The sequence below is a fragment of the Anolis carolinensis genome, unplaced genomic scaffold (assembly GCF_035594765.1).
Source record: "Anolis carolinensis isolate JA03-04 unplaced genomic scaffold, rAnoCar3.1.pri scaffold_7, whole genome shotgun sequence".
Lineage (NCBI taxonomy): Eukaryota > Metazoa > Chordata > Lepidosauria > Squamata > Dactyloidae > Anolis > Anolis carolinensis.
This window is the reverse complement of record NW_026943818.1, coordinates 33,320,428-33,342,942: the sequence shown is the minus strand read 5'-3', so window position 1 is coordinate 33,342,942 and position 22,515 is coordinate 33,320,428. Positions and strand designations below refer to the sequence as shown.

The 22,515-nt window shown below is 36.6% G+C and overlaps 1 protein-coding gene across 1 annotated transcript in view; it reads right to left on the bottom strand.

Annotated features, from left to right (window-relative positions):
* Positions 1–3,867: 3,867 nt before the first annotated feature.
* Positions 3,868–22,515, bottom strand: part of upf1 (UPF1 RNA helicase and ATPase) — a 66,849-nt gene continuing 48,201 nt past the window's right edge. The window contains 4 exon segments of the mRNA XM_062959675.1: positions 3,868–6,461; positions 7,642–7,761; positions 11,204–11,421; positions 20,947–21,108. Coding sequence (XP_062815745.1) covers positions 7,645–7,761; positions 11,204–11,421; positions 20,947–21,108 — 497 coding nt within the window. The 3' untranslated portion in view covers positions 3,868–6,461; positions 7,642–7,644.

The window sequence follows — 22,515 nt, the reverse complement described above, 5'->3', positions numbered from 1 at the left end:
TGTATATCTATCTTATGTATATCTATCTTACCTGTCCCACCCACCCCGGACCCCTATGTATATCTATCTTATGTATATCTATCTTACCTGTCCCACCCACCCTGGACTCCTATGTATATCTATCTTACCTGTCCCACCCACCCCGGACTCCTATGTATATCTATCTTATGTATATCTATCTTACCTGTCCCACCCACCCCGGACCCCTATGTATATCTATCTTATGTATATCTATCTTACCTGTCCCACCCACCCCGGACCCCTATGTATATCTATCTTATGTATATCTATCTTACCTGTCCCACCCACCCCGGACTCCTATGTATATCTATCTTATGTTTATCTATCTTATGTATATCTATCTTACCTGTCCCACCCACCCTGGACTCCTATGTATATATATCTCATGTATATCTATCTTACCTGTCCCACCCACCCCGGACCCCTATGTATATCTATCTTATGTATATCTATCTTACCTGTCCCACCCACCCCGGACCCCTATGTATATCTATCTTATGTACATCTATCTTACCTGTCCCACCCACCCCGGACCACTATGTATATCTATCTTATGTACATCTATATCTATCTTACGTATATCTATCTTATGTATATCTATCTTACCTGTCCCACCCACCCCGGACTCCTATGTATATCTATCTTACCTGTCCCACCCACCCCGGACCACTATGTATATCTATCTTATGTATATCTATCTTACGTATATCTATCTTACCTGTCGCACCCACCCCGGACTCCTATGTATATCTATCTTATGTATATCTATCTTACCTGTCCCACCCACCCCGGACTCCTATGTATATCTATCTTACCTGTCCCACCCACCCCGGACCACTATGTATATCTATCTTATGTATATCTATCTTACGTATATCTATCTTACCTGTCGCACCCACCCCGGACTCCTATGTATATCTATCTTATGTATATCTATCTTACCTGTCCCACCCACCCCGGACTCCTATGTATATCTATCTTACCTGTCCCACCCACCCCGGACCACTATGTATATCTATCTTATGTATATCTATCTTACCTGTCGCACCCACCCCAGACTCCTATGTATATCTATCTTATGTATATCTATCTTACCTGTCCCACCCACCCCGGACTTCTATGTATATCTATCTTACCTGTCCCACCCACCCCGGACCACTATGTATATCTATCTTATGTATATCTATCTTACGTATATCTATCTTACCTGTCGCATCCACCCTGGACTCCTATGTATATCTATCTTATGTATATCTATCTTACCTGTCCCACCCACCCCGGACTCCTATGTATATCTATCTTATGTATATCTATCTTACCTGTCCCACCCACCCCGGACTCCTATGTATATCTATCTTATGTATATCTATCTTACCTGTCCCACCCACCCCGGACTCCTATGTATATCTATCTTATGTATATCTATCTTACCTGTCCCACCCACCACGGACTCCTATGTATATCTATCTTATGTATATCTATCTTACCTGTCCCACCCACCCTGGACTCCTATGTATATCTATCTTACCTGTCCCACCCACCACGGACTCCTATGTATATCTATCTGATGTATATCTAGCTTACCTGTCCCACCCACCCCGGACCACTATGTATATCTATCTTATGTACATCTATATCTATCTTATGTATATCTATCTTATGTATATCTATCTTACCTGTCCCACCCACCCCGGACTCCTATGTATATCTATCTTACCTGTCCCACCCACCCCGGACCACTATGTATATCTATCTTATGTATATCTATCTTACGTATATCTATCTTACCTGTCGCACCCACCCCGGACTCCTATGTATATCTATCTTATGTATATCTATCTTACCTGTCCCACCCACCCCGGACTCCTATGTATATCTATCTTACCTGTCCCACCCACCCCGGACCACTATGTATATCTATCTTATGTATATCTATCTTACGTATATCTATCTTACCTGTCGCACCCACCCTGGACTCCTATGTATATCTATCTTATGTATATCTATCTTACGTGTCCCACCCACCCCGGACCCCTATGTATATCTATCTTATGTATATCTATCTTACCTGTACCACCCACCCTGGACTCCTATGTATATCTATCTTACCTGTCCCACCCACCCCGGACTCCTATGTATATCTATCTTATGTATATCTATCTTACCTGTCCCACCCACCCCGGACCCCTATGTATATCTATCTTATGTATATCTATCTTACCTGTCCCACCCACCCTGGACTCCTATGTATATATATCTTACCTGTCCCACCCACCCCGGACTCCTATGTATATCTATCTTATGTATATCTATCTTACCTGTCCCACCCACCCCGGACTCCTATGTATATCTATCTTACCTGTCCCACCCACCCCGGACCACTATGTATATCTATCTTATGTATATCTATCTTATGTATATCTATCTTACCTGTCCCACCCACCCCGGACTCCTATGTATATCTATCTTATGTATATCTAGCTTACCTGTCCCACCCACCCCAGACTCCTATGCATATCTATCTTATGTAATATCTATCTTACTTGTCCCACCCACCCGGACACCTATTTATATTTTAACTGTCCGCCCACTCGGACATCTAAGGGTCTGTCCGCCCACCCGGACATCTACATACCTACCTGCCTGTTCACCTGGACGTCTACAGGTCTACCCATCCGCCTACCCGGACGTCTATGGGCCTATCTGTCCACCCACCCAAACGTCTACATACCAACTACTCACCCACCCGGATGTGTACAGGTCTACCTGTCGGGCCACCCAGAAGTCTACAGGTCTACTTGTCCGCCTACCCGGACATCTAAGGGTCTCTGTCCGCCCACCCAGACATCTACGTACCAACTACTCACCCACCCAGATGTCTACAGGTCTACCTGTCCGCCCGCCCAGAAGTCTACGGGTCTACTTGTCCGCCTACCCGGACGTCTACGGGTCTATCTGTCCACCCACCTAGACATCTACATACCAACTACTCACCCACCCAGATGTGTACAGGTCTACCTGTCGGGCCACCCAGAAGTCTACAGGTCTACCCGTCTGCCTACCCGGACGTCTACGGGTCTCTGTCCGCCCACCCAGACATCTACATACCAACTATTCACCCACCCGGATGTCTACAGGTCTACCTGTCCACCCACCCAGAAGTCTACGGGTCTACTTGTCCGCCTACCCGGACGTCTACGGGTCTCTGTCCGCCCACCCAGACATCTACATACCAACTACTCACCCACCCGGATGTCTACAGGTCTACCTGTCCACCCACCCAGAAGTCTACAGGTCTACCCGTCCGCCTACCCGGACGTCTACGGGTCTATCTGTCCACCCACCCAAACGTCTACATACCAACTACTCACCCACCCAGATGTCTACAGGTCTACCCGTCCGCCTACCCGGACGTCTACGGGTCTATCTGTCCACCCACCCAAACGTCTACATACCAACTACTCACCCACCCAGATGTCTACAGGTCTACCCGTCCGCCTACCCGGACGTCTACGGGTCTATCTGTCCACCCACCCAAACGTCTACATACCAACTACTCACCCACCCGGATGTCTACAGGTCTACCTGTCGGGCCACCCGGAAGTCTACGGGTCTACCCATTCGCCTACCCGGACATCTACGTACCTATCTGTCCACTCACCCGGACATCTACATACCTACCTGCCTGTCCACCCAGACATCTACAGGTCTACCTGTCTGCCCACCCGGATGTCTCCGTACCTGTCTGTCCACCCAGACCCAGTGAAAAAGGACATCCTGGATTGGACAACCCCCGTATAAGTCCACTAAGTGCCCTTAAGAGACATAGAAACCCCCTCCCCGAGGGTGAATGCAAGAGCTCTTTATTAAGTTGATGACAAACAGGTTTAAAAAACAAAAATCGGGACCAAAGGGGGAGGGTAAGAACCAGCTCCGACACCGCGCGGTGGGGGGGGCGACCGGGTGCCGTTTCCCGTTTCCAAACAGAAAAAGAATAACTCGCGACAGAAGGGAAGCAACCCGGCGCAAAGCGGAGGCAAGCGTCGCTAACTCGAGGGAGGGGTCGGGGAAGGGAACCGGGGGGGGGGGGGGGGGGGGGGAGGGGGTACATTTAATCGGCAGTGGGTCAAATCACGGGGAAAGGGGGAAGGAAAGGCGGCTATCGCTTCAAAGCCTATCTCCAAAAAGATAAAATAAAATCAACCTAAGCAGCAGCAGCCTACCTGCGGGGCGGGCGGAGGACGGGGGTCACCCTCCGACGGTCCGGATCAAGAGGCAGCCCTTCGGCGGGACGTTCCCGTTTCCCGGAGACGTTCAAATCCTGGAGACTTTTTTTTTCCCGCTACGGCCCCGACGTCACGCTGTAAAACAAGTCTCGGTTTACGTGCTTTATTCCGAGCTGGATCCGAAATCCCGTTATTCCGGGACAGACGGAAGGGTCTTTTCGTTTGCTCGAGGGAGCGGGACGGGCTTCGTCGTCGTCGTCTTGTTTTACATTCGTGAAAAGTTAACCTCGCGTTCCCGTTTTTTGTGTTACGTACTTTATTCCGAGCGGGATCCGAAATCCTGTCATTCCGGGACAGACGGGAGAGTCTATGTACTTTATTCCGAGCGGGATCCGGAATCCCGCCTTTCTGGGACAGATGGAAGGGTCTTTTCGTTTTTCTCTAGGGTTTCGCCGTCGTCGTCTTGTTTTACATTCGCGAAACGTCAACCTCGCGTTCCTCCGCGAGGAAAATATCACGGACAATTTTCGTACAAAACACGAAAAGGGCCGAGGACGAGGTTCAGAGGCATTGTCGGTGTTCTCGCTGAAGAAAGCTATCGATGCGGATTGTACAAATGCAGATTTACGATGCGGGTTAAAAAAATTAAAAACTTTTTTTGGTCACTTGAATGTCGCATTGGCGTTTTCTTCTTTTCCGTCGACAGGCTGTTTCAATTTCTCCTTCCCGCAAAAAATAAAATAAAATCACCCCCATATCCTCACAATAACTACCTGACTTTGAAACTGATATAGTTTCTCGCCCGCCTCGCTTTCCGCGAAAAACGTACCCCCCTAACCCAGCGAAGCTCAGGGCCGAAGACCGGCTTGATCTACCTTTTTGTGAAGCATTACAGAAAAAGGAAGGAGAAAACAAACAGCAGGGAGCGGGGGAAAGGGAAATTAAAAACCCCGAAAGCAGAGCCTAGAAAGAAGTCGCCGATCAGAACCGAGAAAGCGGCGGCGGCCGAAAAGGCCGAACGATCGGACAAAATCGCGCCCCAAAAAGAGTGTTCTCAAAGTTAAGCAGCACACTTTTTTCTTATATATATATATATATATACGTAGAGATATATTTATAGATTTTTTTCTTACTCAGAACAAGGGTTTTCTTTTCCGTCCCGCACCCGCTCCGCTCCCGAGATACCATTCTAGAGACAAAAAAAAAGGATCTAGAAATATATATATATATATCCAGCACTTCTCTCTCTCACCTTGAAAAAAAAAAAGGGGGACCAAAAAAGAAAAAAAGAACCACTCCATCTATTCACCAAAAAAAAAAAAATAATCAAATTTTGCAAACGCGAAAAAAAAAAATCGCAAACGCGAGATTCGCCAGAAAAGAAAATCGGAAATGCGAGATTCGCCAAAAATAAAAATCGCAAATGCGAGATTCGGCAAAAAATGAAAATAAAAATAATAAATTGCCCAAAACCGCTCCGTCTCAGAATTGGGTGCCGGTCGAGAGCGGAAAAAAAGAAAATAAAAATAAAAAGTAGGAAGGGAAAATAAAAATACAGACAAAGGGAGAGACAAGTACACAAACAACTCTGAGATGGAGGGTTTTTCCCCCCGCTTCCCTCTCCCGCCCCTGCTCTGAAAAGTAAAGCCCTGCTCGCAACAATGAGAAGAACGGAACGTGAAGTGAATCTTGCTTCGAAGGTCCTTCTCTCTCTCTCTCTTTTCTCTCCTTTCTCTCTCTCTCTCTCTCGCCTCTTCGGGGTGTTTCTGATGGCGAGAGTCCGCTCTCCGAGGGACGGACGGACGGACGGACGGACAGCCGCCAGCCGGTCGCTCGTCTTCCTCCTCCTCCTCCTCCTCCGGCGCTCAGCTTCCCGTCTCCGGTCATGAGTCTCCTCTCGTCTCAGTGAGCTAGCAGTGGGCTCTTTATTGTGTTGTGTTTTTATTATTATTCTTCTCGTTCTTTCCTCTTCTTCTCTCTCTCCTTCGCACGCGCTCCTTCCTTCCCCTCTCCTCTCGCTCCTCTCTCCGTTGATGTCGCTCTCCTCTCTCTCTTTTCTCTCTACCTTTCTCTCTCTTGTTGCTCTCACAAGAGTTGCTTCAGTTTTAGCAGTGGAAAACAGGTATCCATTTTATTTTAATTTTTTTTTTGTATGACCCAGAATAAAACGCGGTGGAACTAAGCTCCACGCAAGCTTAGCTCTTCTCCTTCGACCTGAAAAGGAGGGAAAGAAGAAAAATAAAGTAAAAAGTTTTAAAAAGTTATAAAGAAGAGAGGCGGAAAAAAAGAAAAAGAAAAATAAAGTAAAAAGTAAACGAAAGTTATAAAGAAGAGAGGCGGAAAAAAAGAAAAAGAAAGTAAAAAGTAAACGAAAGTTATAAAGAAGAGAGGCGGAAAAAAAGAAAAAGAAAAATAAAGTAAAAAGTAAACGAAAGTTATAAAGAAGAGAGGTGGAAAAGAAGAAAAGTAAAAAGTAAAAAAATAGTTATAAAGAAGAGAGGCGTAAAAGAAGAAAAATAAAAATAAAGTAAAAAGTAAAAAAAAGTTATAAAGAAGAGAGGCGGAAAAGAAGAAAAATAAAAATAAAGTAAAAAGTCTTTAAAAAGTTATAAAGAAGAGAGGCGGAAAAGAAGAAAAATAAAAATAAAGTAAAAAGTAAAAAAAAAGTTATAAAGAAGAGAGGCGGAAAAAAATAAAAATAAAGTAAAAAGTAAAAAAAAGTTATAAAGAAGAGAAGCGGAAAAGAAGAAAAATAAAAATAAAGTAAAAAGTAAAAAAAGTTATAAAGAAGAGAGGCGGAAAAGAAGAAAAATAAAAATAAAGTAAAAAGTTTTAAAAAGTTATAAAGAAGAGAGGCGTAAAAGAAGAAAAATAAAAATAAAGTAAAAAGTTTAAAAAAAGTTATAAAGAAGAGAGGCGGAAAAGAAGAAAAATAAAATTAAAGTAAAAAAAATAATACAGTTATAAAGAGGCGGTCACCAAAAAGAAAGGAAAATCAAATCCCGTTTTGCAAAGGCGAGATTCGCCCAGATAAAGTAAAAAATAAAGTTATAAACAAGAGAGGCGGTCACCAAAAAGAAAGAAAAATCAAATCCCGTTTTGCAAAGGCGAGATTCGCCCAGATAAAGTAAAAAATAAAGTTATAAACAAGAGAGGCGGTCACCAAAAAGAAAGAAAAATCAAATCCCGTTTTGCAAAGGCGAGATTCGCCAAGATAAAGTAGAAGAAAAAATAAAGTTATAAACAAGAGAGGCGGTCACCAAAAATCCCGTTATGGTCTAGAAAAAATATTTTTATATTATTTTAATAATATATTTTAATAATAATAATAATAATAATGTAATAAAAATAATAAAAAAATGGACTAGAGAGAGTGCTCCATGCATGGCCTTACCTTTTAATACTGTGACAGTCCGGTCACTCCGTGTTGATACGCGCGCTCCCCCTGGTACGTCGAGTCCTGCGACAGGGCCACGTCAATCTGGGACTTGAACTCGTCACCCAGGTAGCTGTCCTGAAGACGGGCAGGGAAAAATTAAGATAGGAGTCAACAGCCGAAGACGGGCACGGGTGTTGGCAGCAATTATTATGATTATATGACACAGCAAACAAGATAGATATGCTGGATTTCGTATCACAAAAGCACAAGTCGAACACATTATTATTATTATTATTATTATTATTATTATTATTACTGTGACCAGGTTCCTAAGCTGTGTGTGCATATATTACAAACATATATATACACGACGCACACACACATATATAGAGTTGTATTTTTGTTGATGTGTTTAGACTATATCCACCCTTTGTGCTCTATGTCAGGACCATTAATATTAACAACAATAATAATAATAATAATAATACTTTATTTTTCTATCCCACCTCTATCTCCCCCAAGGGACTAGGGGCGGCTCACATGGGGACCAAGCCCAACGATATACAATAAAATGCGACAATATAAAACGCATAATAATAATAATAATAATTATTATTATTTTTTCTATCCCACCTCTTTCTCCCCAAAGGGACTTGGGGAGGCTCACATGGGGACCAAGCCCAAGAATATACAATAAAAAACAATATAAAATGGATAATAATAATAATAATAATAATAATAATAATAATACTTTATTTTTCTCTCTCACCTCCATCTCCCCAAAGGGACTCGGGGAGGCTCACATGGGGACCAAGCCCAAGAATATACAACAAAATACAACAATATAAAATGCACAATAATAATAATAATAATAATAATAATACTTTATTTTTCTATCCCGCCTACATCTCCTGAAGAGACTTGGGGCGGCTAACATGGGGACCAAGCCCAACCATATACAATAAAATACAACCATGTAAAATAGATAATAATAATAATAATAATAATAATAATAATAATAATAATAATACTATTTTTCTCTCTCACCTCCATCTCCCCAAAGGGACTCGGGGAGGCTCACATGGGGACCAAGCCCAAGAATATATAACAAAATACAACAATATAAAATGCACAATAATAATAATAATAATAATAATAATAATACTTTATTTTTCTATCCCGCCTACATCTCCGGAAGAGACTTGGGGCGGCTAACATGGGGACCAAGCCCAACCATATACAATAAAATACAACCATGTAAAATAGATAATAATAATAATAATAATAATACTATTTTTCTCTCTCACCTCCATCTCCCCAAAGGGACTCGGGGAGCCTCACATGGGGACCAAGCCCAAGAATATACAACAAAATACAACAATATAAAATGCACAATAATAATAATAATAATAATACTTTATTTTTCTATCCCGCCTACATCTCCCGAAGAGACTTGGGGCGGCTAACATGGGGACCAAGCCCAACCATATACAATAAAATACAACCATGTAAAATAGATAATAATAATAATAATAATACTATTTTTCTCTCTCACCTCCATCTCCCCAAAGGGACTCGGGGAGCCTCACATGGGGACCAAGCCCAAGAATATACAACAAAATACAACAATATAAAATGCACAATAATAATAATAATAATAATAATAATAATAATAATACTATTTTTCTATCCCACCTTTTTCGCCCCAAAGTGACTCGGGGGAGGCTCACATGGGGACCAAGCCCAAGAATATACAACAAAATACAACAATATAAAATGCAAATAATAATAATAATAATAATAATAATAATTATTATTATTATTATTATTATTATGTGGCCCAAATGATTCATTGGAACTTATGCCTCAAGTACCACCTCCCAGCAGCAAAAAACTGGTGGGATCACAAACCTGCAAAAGTATTGGAAAATGAACATGCAAAGATACTGTGGGACTTCCGAATCCAGACTGACAAAGTTCTGGAACACAACACACCAGACATCACAGTTGTGGAAAAGAACAAGGTTTGGGTCATTGATGTTGCCATCCCAGGTGACAGTCGCATTGATGAAAAACAACAGGAAAAACTCAGCCGCTATCAGGACCTCAGGATTGAACTTCAAAGACTCTGGCAGAAACCAGTACAGGTGGTCCCGGTGGTGATGGGCACACTGGGTGCCGTGCCAAAAGATCTCAGCCGGCATTTGGAAACAATAGACACTGACAAAATCACCATCTGCCAACTGCAAAAGGCCACCCTACTGGGATCTGCACACATCATCAGAAAATACATCACACAGTCCTAGACACTTGGGAAGTGTTCGACTTGTGATTTTGTGAAACGAAATCCAGCATATCTATCATATTTGCTGTGTCTTACAATAATAATAATAATAATAATAATAATAATAATAATAATTTACATCACACAGTCCTAGACACTTGGGAAGTGTCCGACTTGTGATTTTGTGAAACGAAATCCAGCATATCTATCTTGTTTGCTGTGTCATAATAAAATCATAATAATAATAATAATAATAATAATAATAATACATCACACAGTCCTAGTCACTTGGGAAGTGTTCGACTTGTGGTTTTGCGAAACGAAATCCAGCATATCTATCTTGTTTGCTGTGTCATAATAATAATAATAATAATAAATAATAATAATAATAATAATAATAATAATACATCACACAGTCCTAGACACTTGGGAAGTGTCTGACTTGTGATTTTGTGAAACGAAATCCAGCATATCTATCTTGTTTGCTGTGTCATAATAAAATCATAATAATAATAATAATAATAATAATAATAATAATAATACATCACACAGTCCTAGACACTTGGGAAGTGTCCGACTTGTGATTTTGTGATACGAAATCCAGCATGTCTATCTTGTTTGCTGTGTCATAATAATAATAATAATAATAATAATAATAATACATCACACAGTCCTAGACACTTGGGAAGTGTTCGACTTGTGGTTTTGCGAAACGAAATCCAGCATATCTATCTTGTTTGCTGTGTCATAATAAAATCATAATAATAATAATAATAATAATAATAATACATCACACAGTCCTAGACACTTGGGAAGTGTCCGACTTGTGATTTTGTGATACGAAATCCAGCATGTCTATCTTGTTTGCTGTGTCATACAATAATAATAATAATAATAATAATAATAATAATAATAATACATCACACAGTCCTAGACACTTGGGAAGTGTTCGACTTGTGGTTTTGCGAAACGAAATCCAGCATATCTATCTTGTTTGCTGTGCCATACAATGTCGTTGTGTTGATAATAATAATAATAATAATAATACTTTATTTTTCTATCCCGCCTCTATCTCCCCGAAGGGATTCGGGGTGGCTCACATGGTTAAACATGATGAATAAACATGATTAAAACATACGTAGGCAATATCAACAAAACAGAATAAAATAAAATGATATAAAATAATAAAATAAAATAATATTATAATATATTACAATACTATATTGATATATCTAATATTTTAATACGATAATAAAATGGGGTGGGGTGGGGTGGGGGTGCCAAGGCGTTTACCTGGGAGAGCTCTGGCTGGGAGAGCCCCGGCTGGCTCATCTGGGAGGGCTGGCTCATGGAGATGTAGCCCTGGGTCAGGGGCCCCTGGGAGAAGGGCTGCGAGGCCACGTCCTGGCTGGCCTGGCTGTTGGGCAGGTTGGACTGGCCCGAGCCCGGGAGGCCAAAGCGGTTCTTCTGCCGACCACCCCGACCACCCTTGCCCTTCAGGTTCCCCCGCCCTGCAAGACAGAGAGACAGAAAGCTCAGAAAGTGGCCCAGCAAGAGCAGACACCATCGTGGAATAACACAGTACAATATCATAATATATCATAATTCTATTATTATATATCATATGCAATAATAATAATAATAATAATATTGCCGTACAGCGGAATAGTACAATATAGTAATATATAATACGAGCTGTGCCCGGCCACGCGTTGCTGTGGCAAAGTGGTGGTGGTATTGGTTAAAAATTGTTGTGTCATTTTTATTTGATGTTATTTGCAATTTTTTAATTAATTTTATTGTAAGTTATATTTTTGTGTGTTGTCGAAGGCTTTCATGGCCAGGATCACAGGGTTGTTGTGTGTCTTTCGGGCTGTGTGGCCATGTTCCAGAAGCATTCTCTCCTGACGTTTCGCCCACATCTATGGCAGGCATCCTGCCTGCCATAGATGTGGGCGAAACGTCAGGAGAGAATGCTTCTGGAACATGGCCACACAGCCCGAAAGACACACAACAACCCAGTTATATTTTTATTTATTATATTTTATTATTTTGTTGTATTGTTTTTAGTTATTTTCTGTTATTATAGTATTTTATTGTATTAATTTTTTAGTGTTTTTTATTAAATTTTTTTTGAGTTGCTAGGAGACCAAGTTGGAGGAGCTTAGCCTTCTAACTGGCAGCAATTGGATAAAAACAATTATTCCTCTCTCTCTAATTAGGACTTTATTTTTCACGGCAACCCACAAAACAACAAAACAACCCATCACGGCAACCCACAAAACAACAAAACTACAGGCCCCCCAACCTCGAAATTTGACAACACAACCCATCATCCACGCCTCTAGGTTGATACAAGAAAAAGAAAAGAAAAATAAAGTCCTAATTAGAGAGAGAGTAATAATTGCTTTTATCCAATTGCTGCCAGTTAGAAGGCTAAGCTCCTCCAACTTGGTCTCCTAGCAACCCAATAAAAATAATAAAAAACGCTTAAAAAATAATACAATAAAATACTATAATAACACAAAATAACTAAAAATAATACAAGAAAATAATAAAATATAATAAATAAAAAGACGACTTACAATAAAATTAATTTAAAAAATCCAAATGACACAACAATTTTTAACCAATACCACCACCACTTTGCCACAGCAACACGTGGCCGGGCACAGCTAGTATAATAATATATCATAATTCTATTATTATATATCATATGCAATAATAATAATAATATTGCCGTACAGCGGAATAGTACAATATAGTAATATATAATATTGATATTGTGCTAATAATATATCATATTGTATATAATAATAATATAGTACAATATAATAATATAATAATTGTGTGTATTTATATATCTATACAGTATTATCCAGAGGCTTGGATAAGCGAGGCTTGGATTAGTGAGACTCTACTGTATATTGTACTATGTTATTATACAACAATATAACAACAATATAGCACACTACCAGTATATTATATTGTACTATACCATAAGTTTTACTATATATAATACATTATACTGCAACATTTATATATAATATATATATATACACACACACACACACACACATACATACACACACACAATTATTGTATTATTATATTGTACTATATTATTATTATATACAATATGATATATTATTAGCACAATATCAATATTATATATTACTATATTGTACTATATTATTATTATTATATACAATGTATTATTAGCATAGCACAATATCAATATTATATATTACTGTATTGTACGGCAATACTAGTATTACATGTAATAAATAATATACAATTATTATATTGTACAATATTATTATACTACAACATTAATATATATATATCCGTACTACATTACAGTGTTATGGTGTATTATATGTATGTACAATATATTATATTATTAGCATGTTACTATTTGCATGATATGTTACTTTATTGTACTATAATGCTGTACGGCAATATTATTATTATTGCATGTGATATATAATAGAATTATGATATATTATTATACTAGCTGTGCCCGGCCACGCGTTGCTGTGGCAAAGTGGTGGTGGTATTAGTTAAAAATTGTTGTGTCATTTGGATTTTTTAAATTAATTTTATTGTAAGTCGTCTTTTTATTTATTATATTTTATTATTTTCTTGTATTTTTTTAGTTATTTTCTGTTATTATAGTATTTTATTGTATTAATTTTTTAGTGTTTTTTATTAATTTTTTTTTGAGTTGCTAGGAGACCAAGTTGGAGGAGCTTAGCCTTCTAACTGGCAGCAATTGGATAAAAACAATTATTCCTCTCTCTCTAATTAGGACTTTATTTTTCTTTTCTTTTTGTTGTATCAACCTAGAGGCGTGAATGATGGGTTGTGTTGTCAAATTTCGAGGTTGGGGGGCCTGTAGTTTTGTTGTTTTGTGGGTCGCCGTGATGCCATTACTCTTTTATATATATAGATGGATAAAAGCAATTATTTCTCTCTCTCTAATTAGGACTTTATTTTTCTTTTCTTTTTGTTGTATCAACCTAGAGGCGTGGATGATGGGTTGTGTTGTCAAATTTCGAGGTTGGGGGGCCTGTAGTTTTGTTGTTTTGTGGGTCGCCGTGATGCCATCACTCTTTTATATATATAGATTGATATTGTGCTAATAATATATCATATTGTATATAATAATAATATAGTACAATATAATAATATAATAATTGTGTGTATTTATATATCTATACAGTAGAGTCTCACTTATCCAACATAAACGGGCCGGCAGAATGTTGGATAAGCGAATATGTTGGATAATAAGGAGGGGTTAAGGAAAAGCCTATTAAACATCAAATTAGGTTATGATTTTACAAATTAAGCATCAAAACATCATGTTATACAACAAATTTGACAGAAAAGGTAGTTCAATACTCAGTAATGCTATGTAGTAATTACTGTATTTACGAATTTAGCACCAAAATATCACGATGTATTGAAAACATTGACTACAGAAATGCGTTGGATAATCCAGAACGTTGGATAAGCGAGTGTTGGATAAGTGAGACTCTACTGTATATATAAAAGAGTGATGGCATCACGGCGACCCACAAAACAACAAAACTACAGGCCCCCCAACCTCGAAATTTGACGACACAACCCATCATCCACGCCTCTAGGTTGATACAAGAAAAAGAAAAGAAAAATAAAGTCCTAATTAGAGAGAGAGGAATAATTGCTTTTATCCAATTGCTGACAGTTAGAAGGCTAAGCTCCGCCCACTTGGTCTCCTAGCAACCCAATAAAAAATAATAAAAAACGCTAAATAAATAATACAATAAAATACTATAATAACACAAAATAACTAAAAATAATACAAGAAAATAATAAAATATAATAAATAAAAAGACGACTTACAATAAAATTAATTTAAAAAATCCAAATGACACAACAATTTTTAACCAATACCACCACCACTTTGCCACAGCAACGCGTGGCCGGGCACAGCTAGTATAATAATATATCATAATTCTATTATTATATATCATATGCAATAATAATAATAATATTGCCGTACAGCAGAATAGTACAATATAGTAATATATAATATTGATATTGTGCTAATAATATATCATATTGTATATAATAATAATATAGTACAATATAATAATATAATAATTGTGTGTATTTATATATCTATACAGTATTATCCAGAGGCTTGGATAAGCGAGGCTTGGATTAGTGAGACTCTACTGTATATTGTACTATGTTATTATACAACAATATAACAACAATATAGCACACTACCAGTATATTATATTGTACTATACCATAAGTTTTACTATATATAATACATTATACTGCAACATTTATATATATATATATACACACACACACACACACACACACATACATACACACACACAATTATTGTATTATTATATTGTACTATATTATTATTATATACAATATGATATATTATTAGCACAATATCAATATTATATATTACTATATTGTACTATATTATTATTATTATATACAATGTATTATTAGCATAGCACAATATCAATATTATATATTACTGTATTGTACGGCAATACTAGTATTACATGTAATAAATAATATACAATTATTATATTGTACAATATTATTATACTACAACATTAATATATATATATCCGTACTACATTACAGTGTTATGGTGTATTATATGTATGTACAATATATTATATTATTAGCATGTTACTATTTGCATGATATGTTACTTTATTGTACTATAATGCTGTACGGCAATATTATTATTATTGCATGTGATATATAATAGAATTATGATATATTATTATACTAGCTGTGCCCGGCCACGCGTTGCTGTGGCAAAGTGGTGGTGGTATTGGTTAAAAATTGTTGTGTCATTAGGATTTTTAAAATTAATTTTATTGTAAGTCGTCTTTTTATTTATTATATTTTATTATTTTCTTGTATTTTTTTTAGTTATTTTCTGTTATTATAGTATTTTATTGTATTAATTTTTTAGTGTTTTTTATTAAAAAAAAATTGAGTTGCTAGGAGACCAAGTTGGAGGAGTTTAGCCTTCTAACTGGCAGCAATTGGATAAAAACAATTATTCCTCTCTCTCTAATTAGGACTTTATTTTTCTTTTCTTTTTGTTGTATCAACCTAGAGGCGTGGATGATGGGTTGTGTTGTCAAATTTCGAGGTTGGGGGGCCTGTAGTTTTGTTGTTTTGTGGGTCGCCGTGATGCCATCACTCTTTTATATATATAGATTGATTTTGTGCTAATAATATATCATATTGTATATAATAATAATATAGTACAATATAATAATAATTGTGTGTATTTATATATCTATACAGTAGAGTCTCACTTATCCAACATAAACGGGCCGGCAGAATGTTGGATAAGCGAATATGTTGGATAATAAGGAGGGGTTAAGGAAAAGCCTATTAAACATCAAATTAGGTTATGATTTTACAAATTAAGCATCAAAACATCATGTTATACAACAAATTTGACAGAAAAGGTAGTTCAATACTCAGTAATGCTATGTAGTAATTACTGTATTTACGAATTTAGCACCAAAATATCACGATGTATTGAAAACATTGACTACAGAAATGCGTTGGATAATCCAGAACGTTGGATAAGCGAGTGTTGGATAAGTGAGACTCTATGGTATATATAAAAGAGTGATGGCATCACGGCAACCCACAAAACAACAAAACTACAGGCCCCCCAACCTCGAAATTTGACAACACAACCCATCATCCACGCCTCTAGGTTGATACAAGAAAAAGAAAAGAAAAATAAAGTCCTAATTAGAGAGAGAGGAATAATTGCTTTTATCCAATTGCTGCCAGTTAGAAGGCTAAGCTCCTCCAACTTGGTCTCCTAGCAACCCAATAAAAAATAATAAAAAAACACTAAAAAAATAATACAATAAAATACTATAATAACACAAAATAACTAAAAATAATACAAGAAAATAATAAAATATAATAAATAAAAAGACGACTTACAATAAAATTAATTTAAAAAATCCAAATGACACAACAATTTTTAACCAATACCACCACCACTTTGCCACAGCAACGCGTGGCTGGGCACAGCTAGTATAATAATATATCATAATTCTATTATTATATATCACATGCAATAATAATAATATTGCCGTACAGCAGTATAGTACAATAAGGTAACATATCATGCAAATAGTAACATGCTAATAATATAATATATTGTACATACATATAATACACCATAACACTGTAATGTAGTACGGATATATATATATTAATGTTGTAGTATAATAATATTGTACAATATAATAATTGTATATTATTTATTACATGTAATACTAGTATTGCCGTACAATACAGTAATATATAATATTGATATTGTGCTATGCTAATAATACATTGTATATAATAATAATAATATAGTACAATATAGTAATATATAATATTGATATTGTGCTAATAATATATCATATTGTATATAATAATAATATAGTACAATATAATAATACAATAATTGTGTGTATGTATGTATGTATGTATGTATGTGTGTATATATATATATATATAAAATAAATAAAAATGTTGCAGTATAATGTATTATATATACTAAAACTTATGGTATAGTACAATATAATATACTGGTAGTGTGCTATATTGTTGTTATATTGTTGTATAATAACATAGTACAATATACAGTAGAGTCTCACTTATCCAAGCCTCGCTTATCCAAGCCTCTGGATAATCCAAGCCATTTTTGTAGTCAATGTTTTCAATATATCGTGATATTTTGGTGCTAAATTCGTAAATACAGTAATTACAACATAACATTACTGCGTATTGAACTACTTTTTCTGTCAAATTTGTTGTATAACATGAAGTTTTGGTGCTTAATTTGTAAAATCATAACCTAATTTGATATTTAATAGGCTTTTCCTTGATCAGTCCTTATAATCCAAGATATTCGCTTATCCAAGCTTCTGCCGGCCCGTTTAGCTTGGATTAGTGAGACTCTACTGTATGTGTGTGTGTGTGTGTGTGTGTGTGTGTGTGTGTGTGTGTGTGTATATATATATATATATAAATGTTGTAGTATAATGTGTTATATATACCAAAACTTATGGTATAGTACAATATAATATACTGGTAGTGTGCTATATTGTTGTTATATTGTTGTATAATAACATAGTACAATATAATAATATATAATAATTGTATTATTATATATTACATGTAATACCAATAATATTGCCGTACAGCAGAATAGTACAATATAGTAATATATAATACTAACACTGCTATGCTAGTAATAGAATATACTGTATTATAATATAATACACTGTAATTATATAATTATCTGATAGGGTCTAATACAATATAGTAGTATATAATATGCTACCGTGTTTCCCCGAAAATAAGACAGTGTCTTATATTATTTTTTGCTCCCAAAGATGTGCTAGGTCTTATTTTCAGCGGATGTCTTATTTTTCCATGAAGAAGAATTCACATTTATTGTTGAACAAAAAAAATGAACATTTATTATATACTGTACAGTAGTTGTCATCACAAACCAACATAACCAAACCAGACCAAATGTGACTCCTGTCAAGAATTTCTTGTTACTACCATTATTTCCATTTCCATTTACCAATCCTGCATGCTCAGGTATTTTGTTTGGCGGGTGCCGGGCATGCTTCCAAGCAAAAACTTTGCTAGGTCTTACTTTCGGGGGAGGCCTTATATTTAGCAATTCAGCAAAACCTCTGCTAGGTCTTATTTTTTGGGGATGTCTTATTTTCGGGGAAACAGGGTACTATGTTAATAATATAATATATTATATTATAATACATTGTAACTATATAATTATCTAATAATATCATATATTGTATCTATATATATAAAAGGCTTTTGGCATCACGGCAACTCACAAAACAACAAAACCCAACACCCACCAAACTCTAAAATTGGCAACACAATCCATCATCCCTGCCTCCAGTAAGATACAACACAATCACACAAAAGATACAATCACAACACCCAAAAAAAAAGGCCAAAACCCACAACAGGCAATGTGCCATGCTTTCTATATTTTGTAATATATATATATATATATATATATATATATATATATCTATATCTATATCTATATCTATATCTATATACAGTAGAGTCTCACTTATCCAACGTAAACGGGCCAGCAGAACGTTGGATAAGCAAATATGTTGGATAATAAGGAGAGATTAAGGAAAAGCCTAATAAACATTAAATTAGGTTATGATTTTACAAATGAAGCACGAAAACATCATGTTATACAACAAATTTGACAGAAAAAGTAGTTCAATGCGCAGTCATGCTATGTAGTAATTACTGTATTTATGAATTTAGCACCGAAATATCACGATGTATTGAAAACATTGACTACAAAAATGCGTTGGATAATCCAGAACGTTGGATAAGCGAGTGTTGGATAAGTGAGACTCTACTGTATATAAAAGAGTGATGGCATCACGGCGACCCACAAAACAACAAAACTACAGGCCCCACAACCTCGAAATTTGACAACACAACCCATCATCCACGCCTCTAGGTTGATACAACAAAAAGAAAAGAAAAATAAAGTCCTAATTAGAGGGAGAGGAATAATTGCTTTTATCCAATTGCTGCCAGTTAGAAGGCTAAGCTCCTCCAACTTGGTCTCCTAGCAACCCAATAAAAATAATAAAAAACACTAAAAAAATTGATACAATAAAATACTATAATAACAGAAAATAACTAAAAATAATACAAGAAAATAATAAAATATAATAAATAAAAATATAACTTACAATAAAATTAATTAAAAAATGCAAATAACGTCAAATAAAAATTACACAACAATTTTTAACCAATACCACCACCACTTGGCCACAGCAACGCGTGGCCGGGCACAGCTAGTATATATATAAAATACAAAATAATAAATACAGCCAGACATTGGAGCTGCAAGGATATTCAGTGCAATTCAACCATACCAATAAAAGATTAACCTTCGTAAAAGGCGACCAGGCTTTGAAACAGTGATACTACTCTGAAGCTGACCAACCAAAGATTTCCCCTGGGTAGCAAGCACCCAGGCTTTGAACCACCGAGGCTATTCATTACAATTCTACCACCCCAAAAAAACATTCCCCTAAAAGGCAACTACCTAACCTTCCAAGCAGCAAGCCTATTCCTTTCTATTCCACCTCACCAAACAAGGATTCCCATAAGAAAATGGCCAGGCTTTCAGGCTACAAAGCTATTCACTGTTATTCCACCTACCTAACAAAGAATTCCCATAAGCCACAGCAACGCTTGGCCGGGCACAGCTAGTATACATATAATATTGACGATGTTATAATGCAATACAATATAACACCAATAATAATACAATATAATAATCTCTATATATAAAAGAGTGATGGCATCAGGGCAGCGGACAAAACAACAAAACTACAGGCCCCCCAACCTCGAAATTTGACAACACAACCCATCATTCATGGCTCTAGGTTGATACAACAAAAAGAAAAGAAAAAATAAAGTCCTAATTACAGGGAGAGGAATAATAGTTTTTATCCAATTGCTGCCAGTTTGAAGGCTAAGCTCCACCCACTTGGTCTCCTAGCAACCTACTCAGCCCAGGGGACAGGCACAGTTAGGCCTCACTTAGGCCTCTTCCACAGATTATCAGATTTTAAGTGGATTATATGGCAGTGTAGACTCAAGGCCCTTCCACATCTATATAACCCATTTAGAATCTTATATTATCTGCTTTGAACTGGATTATCTTGACTCCATACAGCCATATAATCCACTTCAGTGTGCATACTAAACATAAAGACAACCATACAACAGACATTCAATACCACCACTACCTCAACCATTTCTCACCAACACCACCAGACAACGCCACAGCAACGCGTAGTAATATATAAAAATAATAATAATCCAGGAACAAAAAGAGCTCCATAGTGTTATGCAGTGAATAAGGCTCCGTCCTAATGTGACCCTACCGGCCGCGGGTCCGTTGGCCTGTCCGAAGTACCCCGGGGGCGGCATGGGCGGCATGACCAGGTTGAAGGGGATGGGGATGTTCATGGCGGTGACGTGGCTGGGCCCGGCGCTGATCATCCCGATCTGGTCGTGGGTCTGGAAGTACATGTTGGAGGGGCGGCCTGGGAAAACACGAGCAGGGAAAGGGGTTAGAAGGGTCTAAGACAGGGGTCCTCAAACTTTTTGAGCCGAGGGCCGGTCCACAATCCTTCAGACTCTTGAGGGGCCGGATTATCATTTGAAAAAAAAATACGAACAAATTCCGATGCACACTGCATATGTCTTATTTGCAGTGCAAAAACAACAACAAGAACAAGAACAATGAAAGAACAATACATTATTTAAAAATAAAAACAATTTTAACCAACATACATTTTTCAGGATTTCAATGGGAAGTGTGGTCCTGCTTCTGGCCAATGAGATAGTCAAGTTAATTAGGATTGTTGTTGTTGTTGTTGTGTTCCTTCAAGTCATTTCAGACTTTGGGCGAGCCTAAGTCTAAAATTTATTTATTATTATGTATTTAGTCAAGTTAATTAGGATTGTTGTTGTTGTTGTTGTGTTCCTTCAAGTCATTTCAGACTTTGGGCGAGCCTAAGTCTAAAATTTATTTATTATTATGTATTTAGTCAAGTTAATTAGGATTGTTGTTGTTGTTGTGTTCCTTCAAGTCATTTCAGACTTTGGGCGAGCCTAAGTCTAAAATTTATTTATTATTATGTATTTAGTCAAGTTAATTAGGATTGTTGTTGTTGTTGTGTTCCTTCAAGTCATTTCAGACTTTGGGCGAGCCTAAGTCTAAAATTTATTTATTATTATGTATTTAGTCAAGTTAATTAGGATTGTTGTTGTTGTTGTTGTGTTCCTTCAAGTCATTTCAGACTTTGGGCGAGCCTAAGTCTAAAATTTATTTATTATTATGTATTTAGTCAAGTTAATTAGGATTGTTGTTGTTGTTGTGTGCCTTCAAGTCATTTCAGACTTTGGGCGAGCCTAAGTCTAAAATTTATTTATTTATTATTATGTATTTAGTCAAGTTAATTAGGATTGTTGTTGTTGTTGTTGTTGTGTGCCTTCAAGTCATTTCAGACTTTGGGCGAGCCTAAGTCTAAAATTTATTTATTTATTATTATGTATTTAGTCAAGTTAATTAGGACTGTTGTTGTTGTTGTTGTGTTCCTTCAAGTCATTTCAGACTTTGGGCGAGCCTAAGTCTAAAATTTATTTATTTATTATTATGTATTTAGTCAAGTTAATTAGGATTGTTGTTGTTGTTGTTGTGTTCCTTCAAGTCATTTCAGACTTTGGGCGAGCCTAAGTCTAAAATTTATTTATTATTATGTATTTAGTCAAGTTAATTAGGATTGTTGTTGTTGTTGTGTGCCTTCAAGTCATTTCAGACTTTGGGCGAGCCTAAGTCTAAAATTTATTTATTTATTATTATGTATTTAGTCAAGTTAATTAGGATTGTTGTTGTTGTTGTTGTTGTTGTTGTGTGCCTTCAAGTCATTTCAGACTTTGGGCGAGCC